The sequence below is a fragment of the Wyeomyia smithii genome, chromosome 3 (assembly GCF_029784165.1).
Source record: "Wyeomyia smithii strain HCP4-BCI-WySm-NY-G18 chromosome 3, ASM2978416v1, whole genome shotgun sequence".
NCBI classification, from domain to species: Eukaryota; Metazoa; Arthropoda; class Insecta; order Diptera; family Culicidae; genus Wyeomyia; species Wyeomyia smithii.
The window spans coordinates 105,763,084-105,776,887 of record NC_073696.1 but is presented as its reverse complement, the minus strand read 5'-3'; the positions used below and the strand labels follow the sequence as shown (position 1 = coordinate 105,776,887).

General features: G+C 42.1%; 1 protein-coding gene across 1 annotated transcript; it reads left to right on the top strand.

Annotated features, from left to right (window-relative positions):
* Positions 1-11,756: 11,756 nt before the first annotated feature.
* On the top strand, positions 11,757-12,902 carry LOC129728472 (uncharacterized). The gene is made up of 2 exons (XM_055686919.1): positions 11,757-12,362; positions 12,621-12,902. The coding sequence occupies exons 1-2, from the start codon at positions 11,757-11,759 to the stop codon at positions 12,900-12,902; spliced, it is 888 nt and encodes a 295-aa protein (XP_055542894.1).
* Positions 12,903-13,804: the final 902 nt, after the last annotated feature.

Here is a 13,804-nt window from a genome sequence, read left to right as displayed (position 1 = left end):
TATGCTCATCAGGTTCTAGGAAAAAACTATCTGTTTAGATTGAAACATTGCCGACGGTTGTCTAGAGGAAAAACACGCACTTTTTTGCAGAACTTCACATCATAAATTTTACCACAAGTTATTTGTGATTTAACGAGTCGCAAAACCCGATTCTGGGTGGGCAGCATAAACTCCTTTTACTGAAGAATCGACATGATTTTTCTGTTGCAAATTTCCAACCGAATGAGCTGCCCTCATAATATTTAATTCCGGTTTTCGTTTGCACTTTACCAACCGAAAACCGCATCGACTGCAAATTTCTCCTTTATTCTATTCAGCCCGGTCAGACCGAACCGAAAGGTCAGCTGCTTTAACCGTAGCTGTAGTCAAGCACTGTTGCGGTCCGGAAAATCTTGTTTCGTGTGCAAACTCCTCCCAGCGCTTACCGCTTACTGCAAATGAAATAAAGTGTCTGGAAACGATGAAACGGATTGACAATTTGCCCTCGCTTTCGGATGTCGGTGATGAATCGAAACGGAAAAATTGCAGCTGATTGATTAGCGTTGGATCGAATTTTAACATTCGTGTTGGAAAATACTATTTGAATGGAACTGTAATGGTATTCGCATTACAATGGGCTGTAATAATAATCATAAACCTCAAGTTTCGGAATTTGGTGTTATTTCTTGTTGTGAGTAGTAAAAATCAAACTACTGGTTTACTCATCTTGCCCTCCGGATTAATGCACAAATCGTGCCAGCAGGGGAGCTGCGTAGCCGCAAGGTTACAGAGTCCGCTTTATCAAGCGGATGATCGTGGGTTCGAATATTAGTAGAACCAGGCCATCCGATGTCAAAAAGGACTCAAGCATGGGTTTATTCTCAGGCTTCCCACCAGTTACCCTTCCTTTACGCTGAAATCTACAATGCCTTTGCGTGACTTCCTCTTAACAAAAAATAAGTCCCTAACCAGAAGGACGCACGACGAAACTTCTCCAGGGAATTATAATTGGTGTTATTTGACAAGAGGAACGAGTATCGGTATAGTAGAACAGTAAGCGTGTAAGGGAGAGTATCACATTACACTCAAGCACTGATGAACAATAATAAAATGCATGCCACTTCTCATTAGCGGTATTGCTATTAACAGAAGTGCGGGATACAGCAGACACCCGGGCCTATCTCACAATAGATCTACGATTCTGGTCGCAGTGAGAAAGTCCATACAGGAAAAAAAATGGTGCCAGCAGTACTGCCAGCCAACAAGTTCATCAAGTTAAACTTGTTTTCATAAAATAGAATTTCGTTTATTCAACAGTCCAGGAAATGTACTTTCCTGCGAGTTTAAAGTGAGTTTTTAGCAACAATTGATCAACTAAAATGCGTAAAACTGTGATTTCTTCGATGTTCACTACTGTACTATTGAAAAATGTGGAGTCATGTTGAACGCATATTTAGATCAATCAGAGCTAGAAAACAAAGCCAAATATCAGGAGGAAATCTCAGTCTCAGTCTATATCGAACTAAATAAACATCCATTGTCTTTCTTCCCCAACGCAACCAACATCAATTTGTGAGCGATTTGACAATTATTTACAATTTATTTATGGTTTACATGAAATGTGGGTGATGGGGAAAAGTCAACAATTAGGCATAAAAAACATAAATATATAAACTTAGGTCTGACACAGAACAAATATAAGTAACAATAAAAAGTGACATATCCTTAGTTCTAAGCGGAAAGTCATGTAACATAGTGAAGATTGTAAAATAAAAATAAACATATTAAGATTACAGGGAACGGTACTTTCGATGAACATCCATTTTCAAATCGTCTCTTGAAGCAGCTTCCGCCGGAACAATTTAGCTCTCTCTCCAAATTCGAATAGATGAAAATATTCATTTAAAAATTGCACTCATCGAGTGTAGCGGTGAGTTTAGGAGATAATCCGTTCTGACTAATGGGCGACGGAGGAGAGGATCGAAGTAGGCCGTGGCCGGATTTGGACGTCAAAATTTTCGCTCGCGTGATATTTTGGAAGAAAATTTGTTTAATAGGATAGTGCGTGTAAGTTACAGGTGTTGTTGCGAAGTGGGTTTATTCGGGAATGTTTGTTGTGTTGTGCTTGATGCGGAATATTCACTTAAGTTCCGTGAAGAATCATTGATGAACTGGCTGAATTGGCATATGGAATGGTACTACGCCACCGTAGTCTGCAGCGGGTTCTGTATTACTTCTCATGACTGTGTGGTTTGAAACTGACAACAAGGCTAGCTGGATAATGTGTGCGGTTTTGTTCTACGTGTGATTTTGGTGAAAAAGTTGTTTTCTTATTAGTGTAATTGGTCAAGTTTTTCGGTTCAGGTTCTACTGCTGCCCGGGAATGTGCAAAAAGAAGCCAGCGGATCGTCATGAAGCAGATAAGTGGCATTTTTATTCATAGTGTTTTTGAAATGCTTTGTTTTTTGTTTGTTTTGAAATCGCACTTGGAAGGAATTGAAGAGGGGTCGAAAAAGATCGTTTTTGGGATTGCGTCTTGGGCTTACTAAAGAGCGCTCGAAGCGCCATCAACATCCAGATAGAGGAGCATTGTTATTTAGAAATGTCAGATGAATGAGGTTCCGAAAGTCATAAGAAGTACTCGAAGCAAAGATAATTTCGTAGTTAGCGTCAAATGATATGATTCGTTATGCACGGAGGGGGAATGTAATCGTTAACATTTTGAGTGATATTTGTCGATGATTGACAACTTGAATTCAGGCGCATATGTGAGAGAAAGTCGTCCATGGCAGTCCTATTGAGGAAGTCGTATACAAACGTGAACTGTTTTACAATTCAGTTTCACACCGTTTCACTTGCGATGTGCCCGTTCAGGAGGGTCGGGTTCCGAGTCGAAATGTGGCACCAAGGCTTTGCTTTTTTCGATTTTCCTATGTTGCATATAACTTTAAGCCGCGACCCAGATTCTCATGACTTAAGGGGTTATATACCTTTTTGGTCGAGAAAAATGAGGAAATTTGAATCTATTTTTAAGCGCATAGCATCATTTTCATTGCATCAAAGGGGTATTTTTCTGAAAGTACAGTTTATCAACAACAACAAAATTCGTTCGATTTTGAGGACTATGGTGCAGTAATGATAGCCAAAATCTTATGCTTATATAATACGTTTTAATTATGACTGGTTCGGCATTTTGTTAATAAACTTGAGACTATATATTGGTCAATATGGATAACTTCATTTTTAAATTTTTAAGGCTTTGTATGCATAAAACTTTGCCAATTTTTCTATTAAATAGGTAACATTCACATCGAAATGTCGTATCCCCGATCGTCTGCGTCGGTAGAAGGAAAAATAGCGGTCGTGCGTAATGCTTCGGTGTAAACCGCGTTTCCGGTTCGGGAGAGTTTTGCTCATATGAACGTTTTCGAATTTAAGTGATTTCGCGGAGTTTACCCAGATGCTTTTTCATGTCTCACCGAAGATTTCGTTCGGTCGATAAATATCGTGACTAACGAAAACGCGATGTATACCTTCCAAAGAATCGCGGCCAACGTGTACTCGAGATTAACAAATAGCTGGTTGCTACAAGTGGTAAAGGCTACTTCACGCGCGTCGTACGCAGAGGATCGCGGTGTTTGGCAAGAAAGATACTCATGGTTCGTTTCCGTAATAAGCGCACATCATTTTTATATTCCGTTTTTCAGGTGTGTTTTTCGCGGGATCGTTTTTTTTAGAGCAGACGAAGTGAATACGAGAGACGTCGTTGGTCGATCTGTTATATAGAAAATATCCGGTTGACCGAACCTAGAGAGACTCCGTGTTTATACATTTCAAGTGGCATATTTTTAGATAGATCAACAACGCGCAATAGCTTTCGGTATAAAGAGGATCACCTTACGAGGAGATATCCGATCATTTGGAGTTGTCTCGATTCAGTCAAAGATCCAGTATCCTTGCGTACGATTTATTGTTGCGGTGTTACATTTTCAAACTGAATAAGTTCGAATCGCATTATGAATATCGTGGCGGATGTAATGAACTCAATGGCGCGACACTTGTTGTAAAGAACCCGACGCTCGAAATCAGCGCATCGTTCACCAAAACGAACCCTGCTGTATACCTTGCCCTTTCTCCAACATCCCAGTGATTTCTCGTGGAAGTGCAGAGGTGTTCTCGGCTTCCATAAAGCGAGTATCACGTCAACATTTTCCTATACAAACTCCTTCTTTGACCTGCATTCGGATGCGGCCGGCGCTGGTATTGCCTGATAAATATATTAAGGTCACCAGATTTTACACATTGAGGATGCATGTTGGTCCCAAGCATCATCTATTGGTTCACTGTGTAATTACTGCTGATCTGGCAATAACGGAGTAGCAACCGCGGGCGGTCAATCATGCTCATGCTCATGCTCATGCTCTCTGACTAATGGGCGACGGAGGAAGCCGGCTCTGGATCTCAGACGCCTGGAATGCGCACTGACGTTAAGCTGTTCCAAAAGTGAGCTGCAATCAGTCTCAGTTGAAAGCAGTTTGGCAGCAAAAACAGCTTTCGAGACTTTTCGTCTTTTCTCCAACGTGGTAATGCCCAGCAATTTACAACGGGCTGCATATGGAGGCAGGTCGAACGGGTTGAGCCACCTTAGATTCCTGAGGGCGTTAACATAGATTTGAGCCATATTAAAACTTACTAACGTAAACAAATAAAATTACCCGATAATTGGGCGTCGATAATTTTCGAAAAACAGGAATGTATTGTTGACGTCTGCAAGTCCGTGGATTCCCCGCGGGTTGACAATCTGGGAATAAATGAGGCATTTGGAGCCCACCCCGGAACGTGCAGACCAGACGTTGGGGCTTTAGGCGTGGTTCCCAAGAGGCCATCAGATATTTTATTATTTATTTATTTATTTATTTAACTTCAACTGACAAAGTCTAAATGAAGTGTGCAATGGGAAAAGCCGACTTGAGCTGATAACATCATAACCACTCTCAAATCGGCATAAAAACCCATTTTTAAATGAGGTGTACAGAGTTTACAATTACAGATCACATTGTTCATCTATAATTTATTTGACACGGCACAAATACAATTTAATGTTTAACGGCGCCAATTATATCTGGTAGCTTACTTTCTAAAGTATCTTAATAACTAAAAGCAAATTTTTTATCCTCGCTGCCGACTACGAGCTGAAACTAAATGTAACTTAAGGCTATAATATTTTGCATTAAAAGCACTGATTTACTGTATGATGGTTTTCATCGCCATAGGTGAGCACATGTTCCGCTGCTGGGCCAAGATATTACGGACTGGCATATTGGGTTGTCTCCCTCGGGACCTGAGAGTATCGTGCGGGTCTAGTTGCTGTTTCCGGATCCGGGGTCTTAACGTGTTCTTGTCGTTTGGTTGGATGTAGGCGGAAGGGAATATGATTAAACTGGGGCGTGGATGGATTTCAGGAAAACGTATATAAGAGACATGTAGGATAGGTCACGGCTCGCCAAGGCATCACGAACAGGAACAGCCGGCTGCCTACTTTCGGCCTGCAGGGAAGCTATTAATTTAGACCTGGCGTCACGGTGTACTGGGCATGACCAAACAACGTGCTCTATGTCGTGATAACCTTCACCACAGGCACAGATACCACTTTCCCCGAGCCCAACACGACGGAGATGCGCGTCAAATCTATAGTGATTGGACATAAGCCGGGACATCACGCAAATGAAATCCCGACCTACATCCAACCCCTTGAACCACGGGTTCGTCGACACCTTGGGAATTATGGAATGTAACCACCTTCCCAGTTTCCCTTCGGTCCAAGCATTTTGCCAACTGATGATCGTATTCTGACGTACAAATGAGAAAAATTCATTAAAGGCAATTGGTCTTTCATAAATTCCACCGTTTGTTGCGCCCACCTTAGCCAAAGAGTCCGCTTTCTCATTGCCCGGTATCGAGCAGTGAGAAGGGACCCACGCTAAGGTAATCTGAAACGATTTTTCGGATAAAGCACTCAGATGTTCCCGTATTTTCCCCAGGAAATACGGAGAGTGCTTAACATCTTTCATCGATCGGAGAGCCTCAATGGAACTGAGACTGTCCGTAAAGATGAAATAATGGTCCGTGGGCATTTTTTCGATAATCCCTAGGGTGTACTGAATTGCAGCCAGTTCTGCGACGTAAACAGAAGCAGGATTATCAAGCTTATGGGAGACGGTTAAATTGTTATTGAAAATACCGAAGCCAGTGGACCCATCAAGAAGTGATCCGTCAGTGTAGAACATATTGTCGCAGTTGATGTTTCGATATTTATTTTGGGGATCTGCTGCTAAAACGCTCTATTGTTAAAGAAAAGTCAAACAAATGATATACACTATTGAAAACACAACACATCGCTTGAACTGGTTCATGTTTCCCATAGTCGGTTCGATGAAACGCAGGTCGAAGGAAGTCTCGAGATCTTAGAGGCCTGGAACCGACGTTTAAATTCAACAGCGACAGGAGCTCAGGAGCATCAATTTCACCCAATAGCAGTTTAGCGACGAAAACAGCTCTTGAAGCATCCCTCCGTTTGTTTAAAGTGTCGATATTCAACAGGTTGCATCTGTCTTCATATGGTGGCAGGTTTACTGTGTTAGACCAAGGAAGATGTCTTAGGGCGAATCTGATGAATCTGTGTTGTACAGCTTCTATTCTGGATTTCCAAATTTGTATATGCGGGCTTCATACAACAGAGGCTGTGTCAAGGATGGAGCGTACTAGCGAGAAGTAGAGAGCTCGCAAGCAGTACGACTCGCGAAAGTCCTTGGCCATGTGCATAATGAAACCTAGGTTGCGGTTAGCTTTCGAAATGATGCTAATGTAGTGGTTCTGGAATGTAAGCTTGGAATGCAGTTCCACTCCCAAATCTTTTACTACGTCAACTCTTCCAAGAGGAGCATCGTCGATTTTATAATTGAACAATATAGGATTTTTAAGTCGAGTAAAGCTAATAATAGAACATTTGGAAACACTAATCGTAAGGTTGTTCAAGCGGCACCATTCTGCAAACTGATTAATTACATTTTGTAATTGCTTGCAGTCTTCTAAACACTGTACAGCAAGAAATATCTTTAAATCGTCAGCACATAGCAGTTTACATCCAGATGGAATTATAAAACAAACATCGTTAAAAAATATCAGGAAGAGTAACGGTCCTAAGTTGCTACCCTGTGGAACTCCAGACTGGTTGCAGGAGGTACGAGATTCAGTGGGTTCAATCTTCACTGAAAGGCTGCGGTTTGTCAGGTAAGTATGTAGCCAATTAACAAAACCGTCAGAAGCACCGAGTCGACTTAGTTTCCGTAACAATATGTGGTGGTCAATGCGGTCAAAAGCCGCCTTAAGATCTGTGTACACTGTGTCAACTTGAGCATTTTCTTCTATTTTCTTAATGCGAGACGAGCAGAATTTAAGCAGGTTTGTGTTAATCGAGCGTTTGGGAAAAAAGCCGTGTTGTTCTATTGTGATGTACGATTTCACTTTACTAAATAAAAGCTCACCCACGAGAATCTCCAACAGTTTTGACCCGGCACATAGAGATGTGATTCCGCGGTAATTCGTAATGTTGCATTTATCTCCTTTTTTATGTACTGGGAAGATATATGATTTTTTCCATGATTCTGGAAACTTATTTTGTAAAAGTGACATATTACAGATTTTTTGTAGTGGCTTGCATAACACTTCAGCACAATTTTTTAATACAATTGACGGTATTCCGTCCGGCCCCGCTTTATTAGAAGTCTTAAGCTTTAGGAGACCGGCTTTGATATCAGCTTCGCTGAAGTGAATTGAGTTTGACTCGAAAACATTTTCGGGAATATTACGCAAGGCGTCGTCAATTTGTAAATCAGAAGCTACGATAGGACTGAAAACATTAGCAAAGTGTTTCGCGAACAGGTCACAGGTAGTTTGAGTATTAGCAGACACCAGGTCCTCAAGAAACATATTAGATGGGAGTCCACTCTGCTTACGCTTCTCGTTAACAAACGACCAAAATCGTTTAGGCTTCTTTTTCAAGTCGTTTTGCGTACGTCTCACGTATTCGGAATACCGAAATTGATTATAAGCTCTATACTCATTACTTATCTGGAAAAAAATGTTGCTTTGTCGTGGGATTACGCCTGTTAGTATACTTTTTCAGAGCCGCAGATCTTTTGCGCTTCAAAAATCGTAGTCTAGCATTAGACCAAGGTGGATTCATGCGTGGAAGAAGTGTCACTGAAGAAGTCAGCCGCTAAGTCAACGTTTCCAAAATCGTCGAGTACAGACCAATCCGTTTCAAGTAGTGATTGGTTTAGTCCAACAAAGTCAGCGTGTCCGAAATTGAATTCGTTACTAACGCTGCGGCACTCATACGACGTAGGCAACGAGATGCACAAAGTGAGCAGCAGCGGAGGATGAAACAGATCGGCTTCGATAATTGGCTCATGGGCCTCAGATAGGGTACACGCGTCTTTAGCTACATCATTGACAAATACTAGATCCAACGTGCGATTTCTGTTGTTCACTATTGTATTCATTTGTCTCATGCCCAACAGAGCAAATCCATCGACGAGTGCTGAACTGGCTCCAGAAAATGCTGATGTGGTGGGATCGGGAAACGCATATCCATTCGAGCAACTTATCCAGGACAAGTTAGGTTGATTATAATCTCCAAAAACAACGTGCATATCGTTAGGCTGCAAAGAGTTCGATTGTCTCAGTGCAGATTCTATGTGTGCATCGATTGAAATCACATTCGAAGCGCAATCAGGGCTGATATAAACAACACCAAGACTAATAGTTCTGTATAAGCCGACAATTTTAACCCATAGCTGTTCCACTATATCAGAAATTCGTACAGGAGATATTTGCGAGTTTAATCGGTTCGTAACTGCTATCAAAACACCACCGCCTCTTTTCTTATTTGTGCTGTGTGGATTCCGATCGCAACGGTACACGTTGTGAGCATCACCAAATAGTTGCACGGAGTGAAAGCATTCATTGAGCCAAGTTTCGGTCAGCACTATGACGTCGTATTGGGCATCAGATACCGCAACAAAGAATTCATCTACTTTGGTGCGCAATCCTCTCACATTTTGATATAAGACGCTGATAGCGATATCAGACACACTGCGCCGACTCGTAGCCGTAAACGGTGTCAGAACTTCAGTATCTGGAGCAGGGGAGAGGGTAGCAGATAGCTCACTTGCAATGCAAATCTTAAAATTCACTTTATTTAAATTGAGTGTAGAATCCAACCTAGATTGGACTGGACATATACTGTTCATTTTTTTTACCTGGCAGAGCAGGGAATTCGTCTAACTCTGTATTTATAATCGAATCCATTAGTTGATCGTCATCACTATAATCTGGTGTTTCGAGTGTGCTAACATTATCGAGCTAGAAGTTATATGTTTTTAAATTTGGTGCAGGATCATTCCTAGTCTCGGCAGGACATATACAATGTGTAATTTTACCTGACAGAGCAGGTCTAACCACTGACTCTGATAAAACGTAGATATTTTCCAGTGGTGCGCTGGGCCCTTTATTTGGTGAGAAACGGTATGTTGGCGTAGAGAAAAAAATAGTTTGTTGCTATGATGAAAAATCAATTCGTTGTCGCATTTTTTTCACTCTTTGCTGGTGAATCGGGCATTGGGAGCTCCATGCTGGATGGCTGGTGTCAAGAGGTAGGTCAATATTTCGTGAATTCAAGGTGTTAGCAGAAATGCAGTTCACGCATTTGCTGGCAACAGAGGAACAATCCTTTCGCTCGTGTTCTCCTGTGCATTTGGGGCAACATAATTGTTTCGAGCACGTTGATGCTATTGTGTGGGTGAGACGAGACTATTGTACGTCTCCCTTCATTATAAACTGAGTAAACCATCTTGGGCACCATCAACCATGAGCTCACAGACACGGCTAGTCATTGCGAGTCAAATAGCTGATAGATGCTCGAGATGCTTTCGGTCATCTCATGGCGGCGAACAATGCCCAGCGCTCAACAAAAATTGTTATTCTTGCGGTCAACGAGGCCACTTCGCGGTTGCTTGTCGTAGGGATAAAATCCGTTCCGTGAAAGATGAGAACGCTGAAAATCATGAACAGGTAAAAGAGTAAAACTGTGAAAATAAATAAAATTAGAAAAACGCAGAATCATACTTATATTTAGCATGACCTTTCCTTTTTTTATAGAATGTCTATGCACTGTCTCTCCAGGACGTACAAATAGATTGTAGCATCGGATCGTCAGCCCCAATCAAATTTTTAATCGACTCTGGAGCAGACGTGAACGTTGTAGGAGGCGCAGATTGGCTGATGCTAGAGAAAGAATTCAAAATGGGAACAGCTTCATTTGTCCAAAACAACGTACGATTGAACACCAATCTACGATCCTATGCATCGAATAAACCCATGCAGGTAGAATGCAAACTTAGTGCTACGATAGAAGCAGTTGGTACAACCAAACCGATAATCACAGCGGATTTTCTTGTCGTGAAAGAAGGTGGAAGGTCTTTGCTAGGCAGAGCACATGGGACTCTTGAAGGTGGGAACGATGATAAACAATTGCGAGAAATCCGGAATATTCCCAAAAACGCCAGGCGTGAAAATTAAATTCAGTGTGGACGATACTGTACCTACAGTGCGTAATGCGTACTACAATATCCCAGCTGCATATCGCGAGGGAGCTCGTCGACGTCTGGAACAGATGGAAGCCAGAGGGATCATAGAAAGAGTCACTACTGCACCACAGTGGATTAGTGGCATAACTGCGGTTCCGAAGAGTAAGGATGACTTCCGCTTAGTGGTCAATATGAGAGCACCAAACAAAGCCATTAAGCGGGAGTACTTCCGTCTACCTCTCATCGATGAGTTGAAAGTTAAGTTGCACGGTGCCAAATTTTTCACAAAACTCGACCTATCGGACGCATACTACCACCTCGAATTGAGTGAAGAATCGCGTGAATTGACCACGTTTTTATCGGAGAATGGAATGTATCGCTTCACACGCTTGATGTTCGGTGTTAACTGTGCGCCAGAAGTATTTCAACGTGAAATGACGCGAATCCTCAAAAATGTCAAACACAAAATTGTATATATTGATGACATTCTATTATTTGGAAAACTGTTGAAGAACTGAGAAAGACGGTTGCTCAGGTTCTTCAAATACTCAGATCCAATAATCTTACCCTCAATACTTCAAAGTGTGAATTCGACCAGACTTGTATCAGCTTCCTAGGACATGAGCTCAGTGAAAAAGGTTTCAATATTTAAGCATCGAAGATTAAGGACATAAAAGGTTCCGACACCCATCCACGGCGTCCGAGCTTAGGAGTTTTTTCGGACTTGCATCTTTTGTAAGTCCATATATCAAAGATTTCTCGGAAATATCTGCTTCTTTGTGGTCAGTGGCTTCTGCGCAAAAATGGAGCTGGGGCAAAGAGCAAGAGAGCGCTTTCGAGTTCGTGAAGCAGCGAATCATCGATTCAACAATATCTCTGGGATATTTTTCGGAACCTGATAAAACTGTGTTATACACAGACGCATCCCCTAACGCATTGGGGGCCGTGTTAGTCCAGCAGAACAATGAAGGCAAATCACGAATCATAAGTTTTGCTTCAAAGTCGCTAACCGCAACGGAAAAAAGGTATGCACAGAATCAGCGAGAGGCATTAGGCGCAGTATGGGCGGTAGAGCACTTCTTCTTTTTACTGGGTAGATATTTCGTCTTGCGGACCGATGCTCAAGGAATGGCATTCATTTTGAGAAGATCCCGTGAAGAATCCAAACGGGTGTTAACTAGAGCTGATGGTTGGGCTCTCCGCCTCACTCCGTACAGTTACGAGATTGAATATATTAGAGGACATGACAACATAGCGGACCCTTCCTCGCGGTTATATTCTGGAGAGGATGACGCGTTTAACGAAGAAGTCAGTCCATGGGAAGTTTGTCACCTGGAACCATACAACTCCGAATTTCTAACAGAAGACGAGATCCGTAAATGCACAGAGCGAGATAGCACCCTAACGCAAGTAGTCCAAGCCATGGAAACAAATACGTGGCCAAAAAGCTTGATGAAGTTCAAATCTATTGGAGACGATCTCATCTTCACTGGTGGCATATTCATGAAGAATGGTTGCGCCGTCATTCCTCTAGAGCTTCGCGAAAAAACACTGGAGATAGCTCACCTAGGACATCCGCTCGAAGCTAAGTTGAAAAGCATCCTTCGTCGACGTGTATGGTGGCCGGGAATGGCTACGGATGCAGAAAAGTGGCTTAAATCCTGTGCCATTTGTTCAGTAAACGGAAGACCAGAGAAACCTCCTCCCATGCAAAGATTATTCGCTCCGAAAGGAGTATGGGAAACTGTGGCCATTGATTTTAACGGTCCATATATTAAACTAGGAGGAATATCAATCTTGCGCATAAGCACAGCCAGTGAAATTCACGAAATTTGAACACACGAAAGCCGTATTGGATGCCATTTTTGAGAAAGAGGGTTTTACAAAGGCAATAAAATCCGATAATGGACCACCTTTCAATCGGGAGGATTATGCCAAGTATTGCGCCGACCGTGGAATTCAAACCATATTTCGACTCCTTTCTATCCTCAGCAAAACGGTTTGGTAGAGGGTTTCATGAAAATAGTAAATAAGGCTATGTCAGCCGCAATATCCTCGGGAGCAAGCTATCAAAAAGAACTGTATGCTGCAGTCCAATCTTATAACGCTGCAGATCACAGTATTACAAAACTACCCCCAGAAGAAATGATGACCGGCCGTAAGATCAGACGTGGACTTCCACTTTTGAACTACGGTAAATCCGGATATAATGAACAGTTGCTGGACGAAAGAGATCGGGAAGCCAAATTACTTTCAATAAAGCGAGAGGACTAACGCCGTGGAGCTAAGACGAATAAGGTTAAACCGGGCGATACGGTTATCGTGGAACGTACAGCTCGAGGCAAAGGAGATAGTAGATTCGACATAAAGCGCTTCACTGTGATGCAGGAACGAAACGGCAGCTTGATCCTTTGTGACGCAGATGGTCGACAACTGAAGCGCCACGTATCACAAACGAAAAAAGTTGAACAATGGCGAGAATCGTGTTCACCTAAAACCTTTGAAGGCTGTCGAAATTCGATGGATCCTGTTGATGAAGGGCCCCGTGAGCGGTCTAGACGGGAGAAGCGACCCCCTTCTTATCTATCTGACTACATGAGGGTAGTTGAAAGCAGCACAGAACTCTGATTGTGGAAGAATGCCTGGCGGTTTTTTTGGCTCGGTAATAAACCTGTATACCTACTAAAACTATAATTTTCAAATTCCAGTCTTTTCACATTTTCCTTATGGCTCAGATACAAACGTGTCTCTCGGCTTGATTTAATGAATCCCTTGTTTGAAACAACGCCATTTTTTTATTACTTTGCTTGGTGAAGCTTCGTCCTCTTGCTTGAATATTTATACTAGGTACGTCCTTCAAATTTTGCCATTTTATTTTTCATCTCTTCAGCTCGGTGGAAATATGTCTTCTTGCATTCGGTGTTCGAGAAAAAAATGAGGTTCGAATGCATGAGCTTACCGAGGCCTACTAAGGATTTTTCTTAAGTGAAAAAAGACACATTGTCAAAAAGTGCTGCCAAATCATTACAACTACAATGGTTACTAAGTTTTTTTAAAAAAATAATTTATGTTTTTTTATTTTTTCCGGAAGGGAAGGGGGATGTGTGGGTGAGACGAGACTATTGTACGTCTCCCTTCATTATTAACTGAGTATACCATCTTGGGCACCATCAACC

Bases quoted from the DNA above. Each gene is read 5' to 3' on its own strand.
- LOC129728472 (XM_055686919.1), top strand. From the start codon at position 11,757: ATGGCATTCATTTTGAGAAGATCCCGTGAAGAATCCAAACGGGTGTTA. The intron at 12,363-12,620 runs GTATGGGAAACT...TTCTATCCTCAG, and splicing joins GATTATTCGCTCCGAAAGGA to CAAAACGGTTTGGTAGAGGG.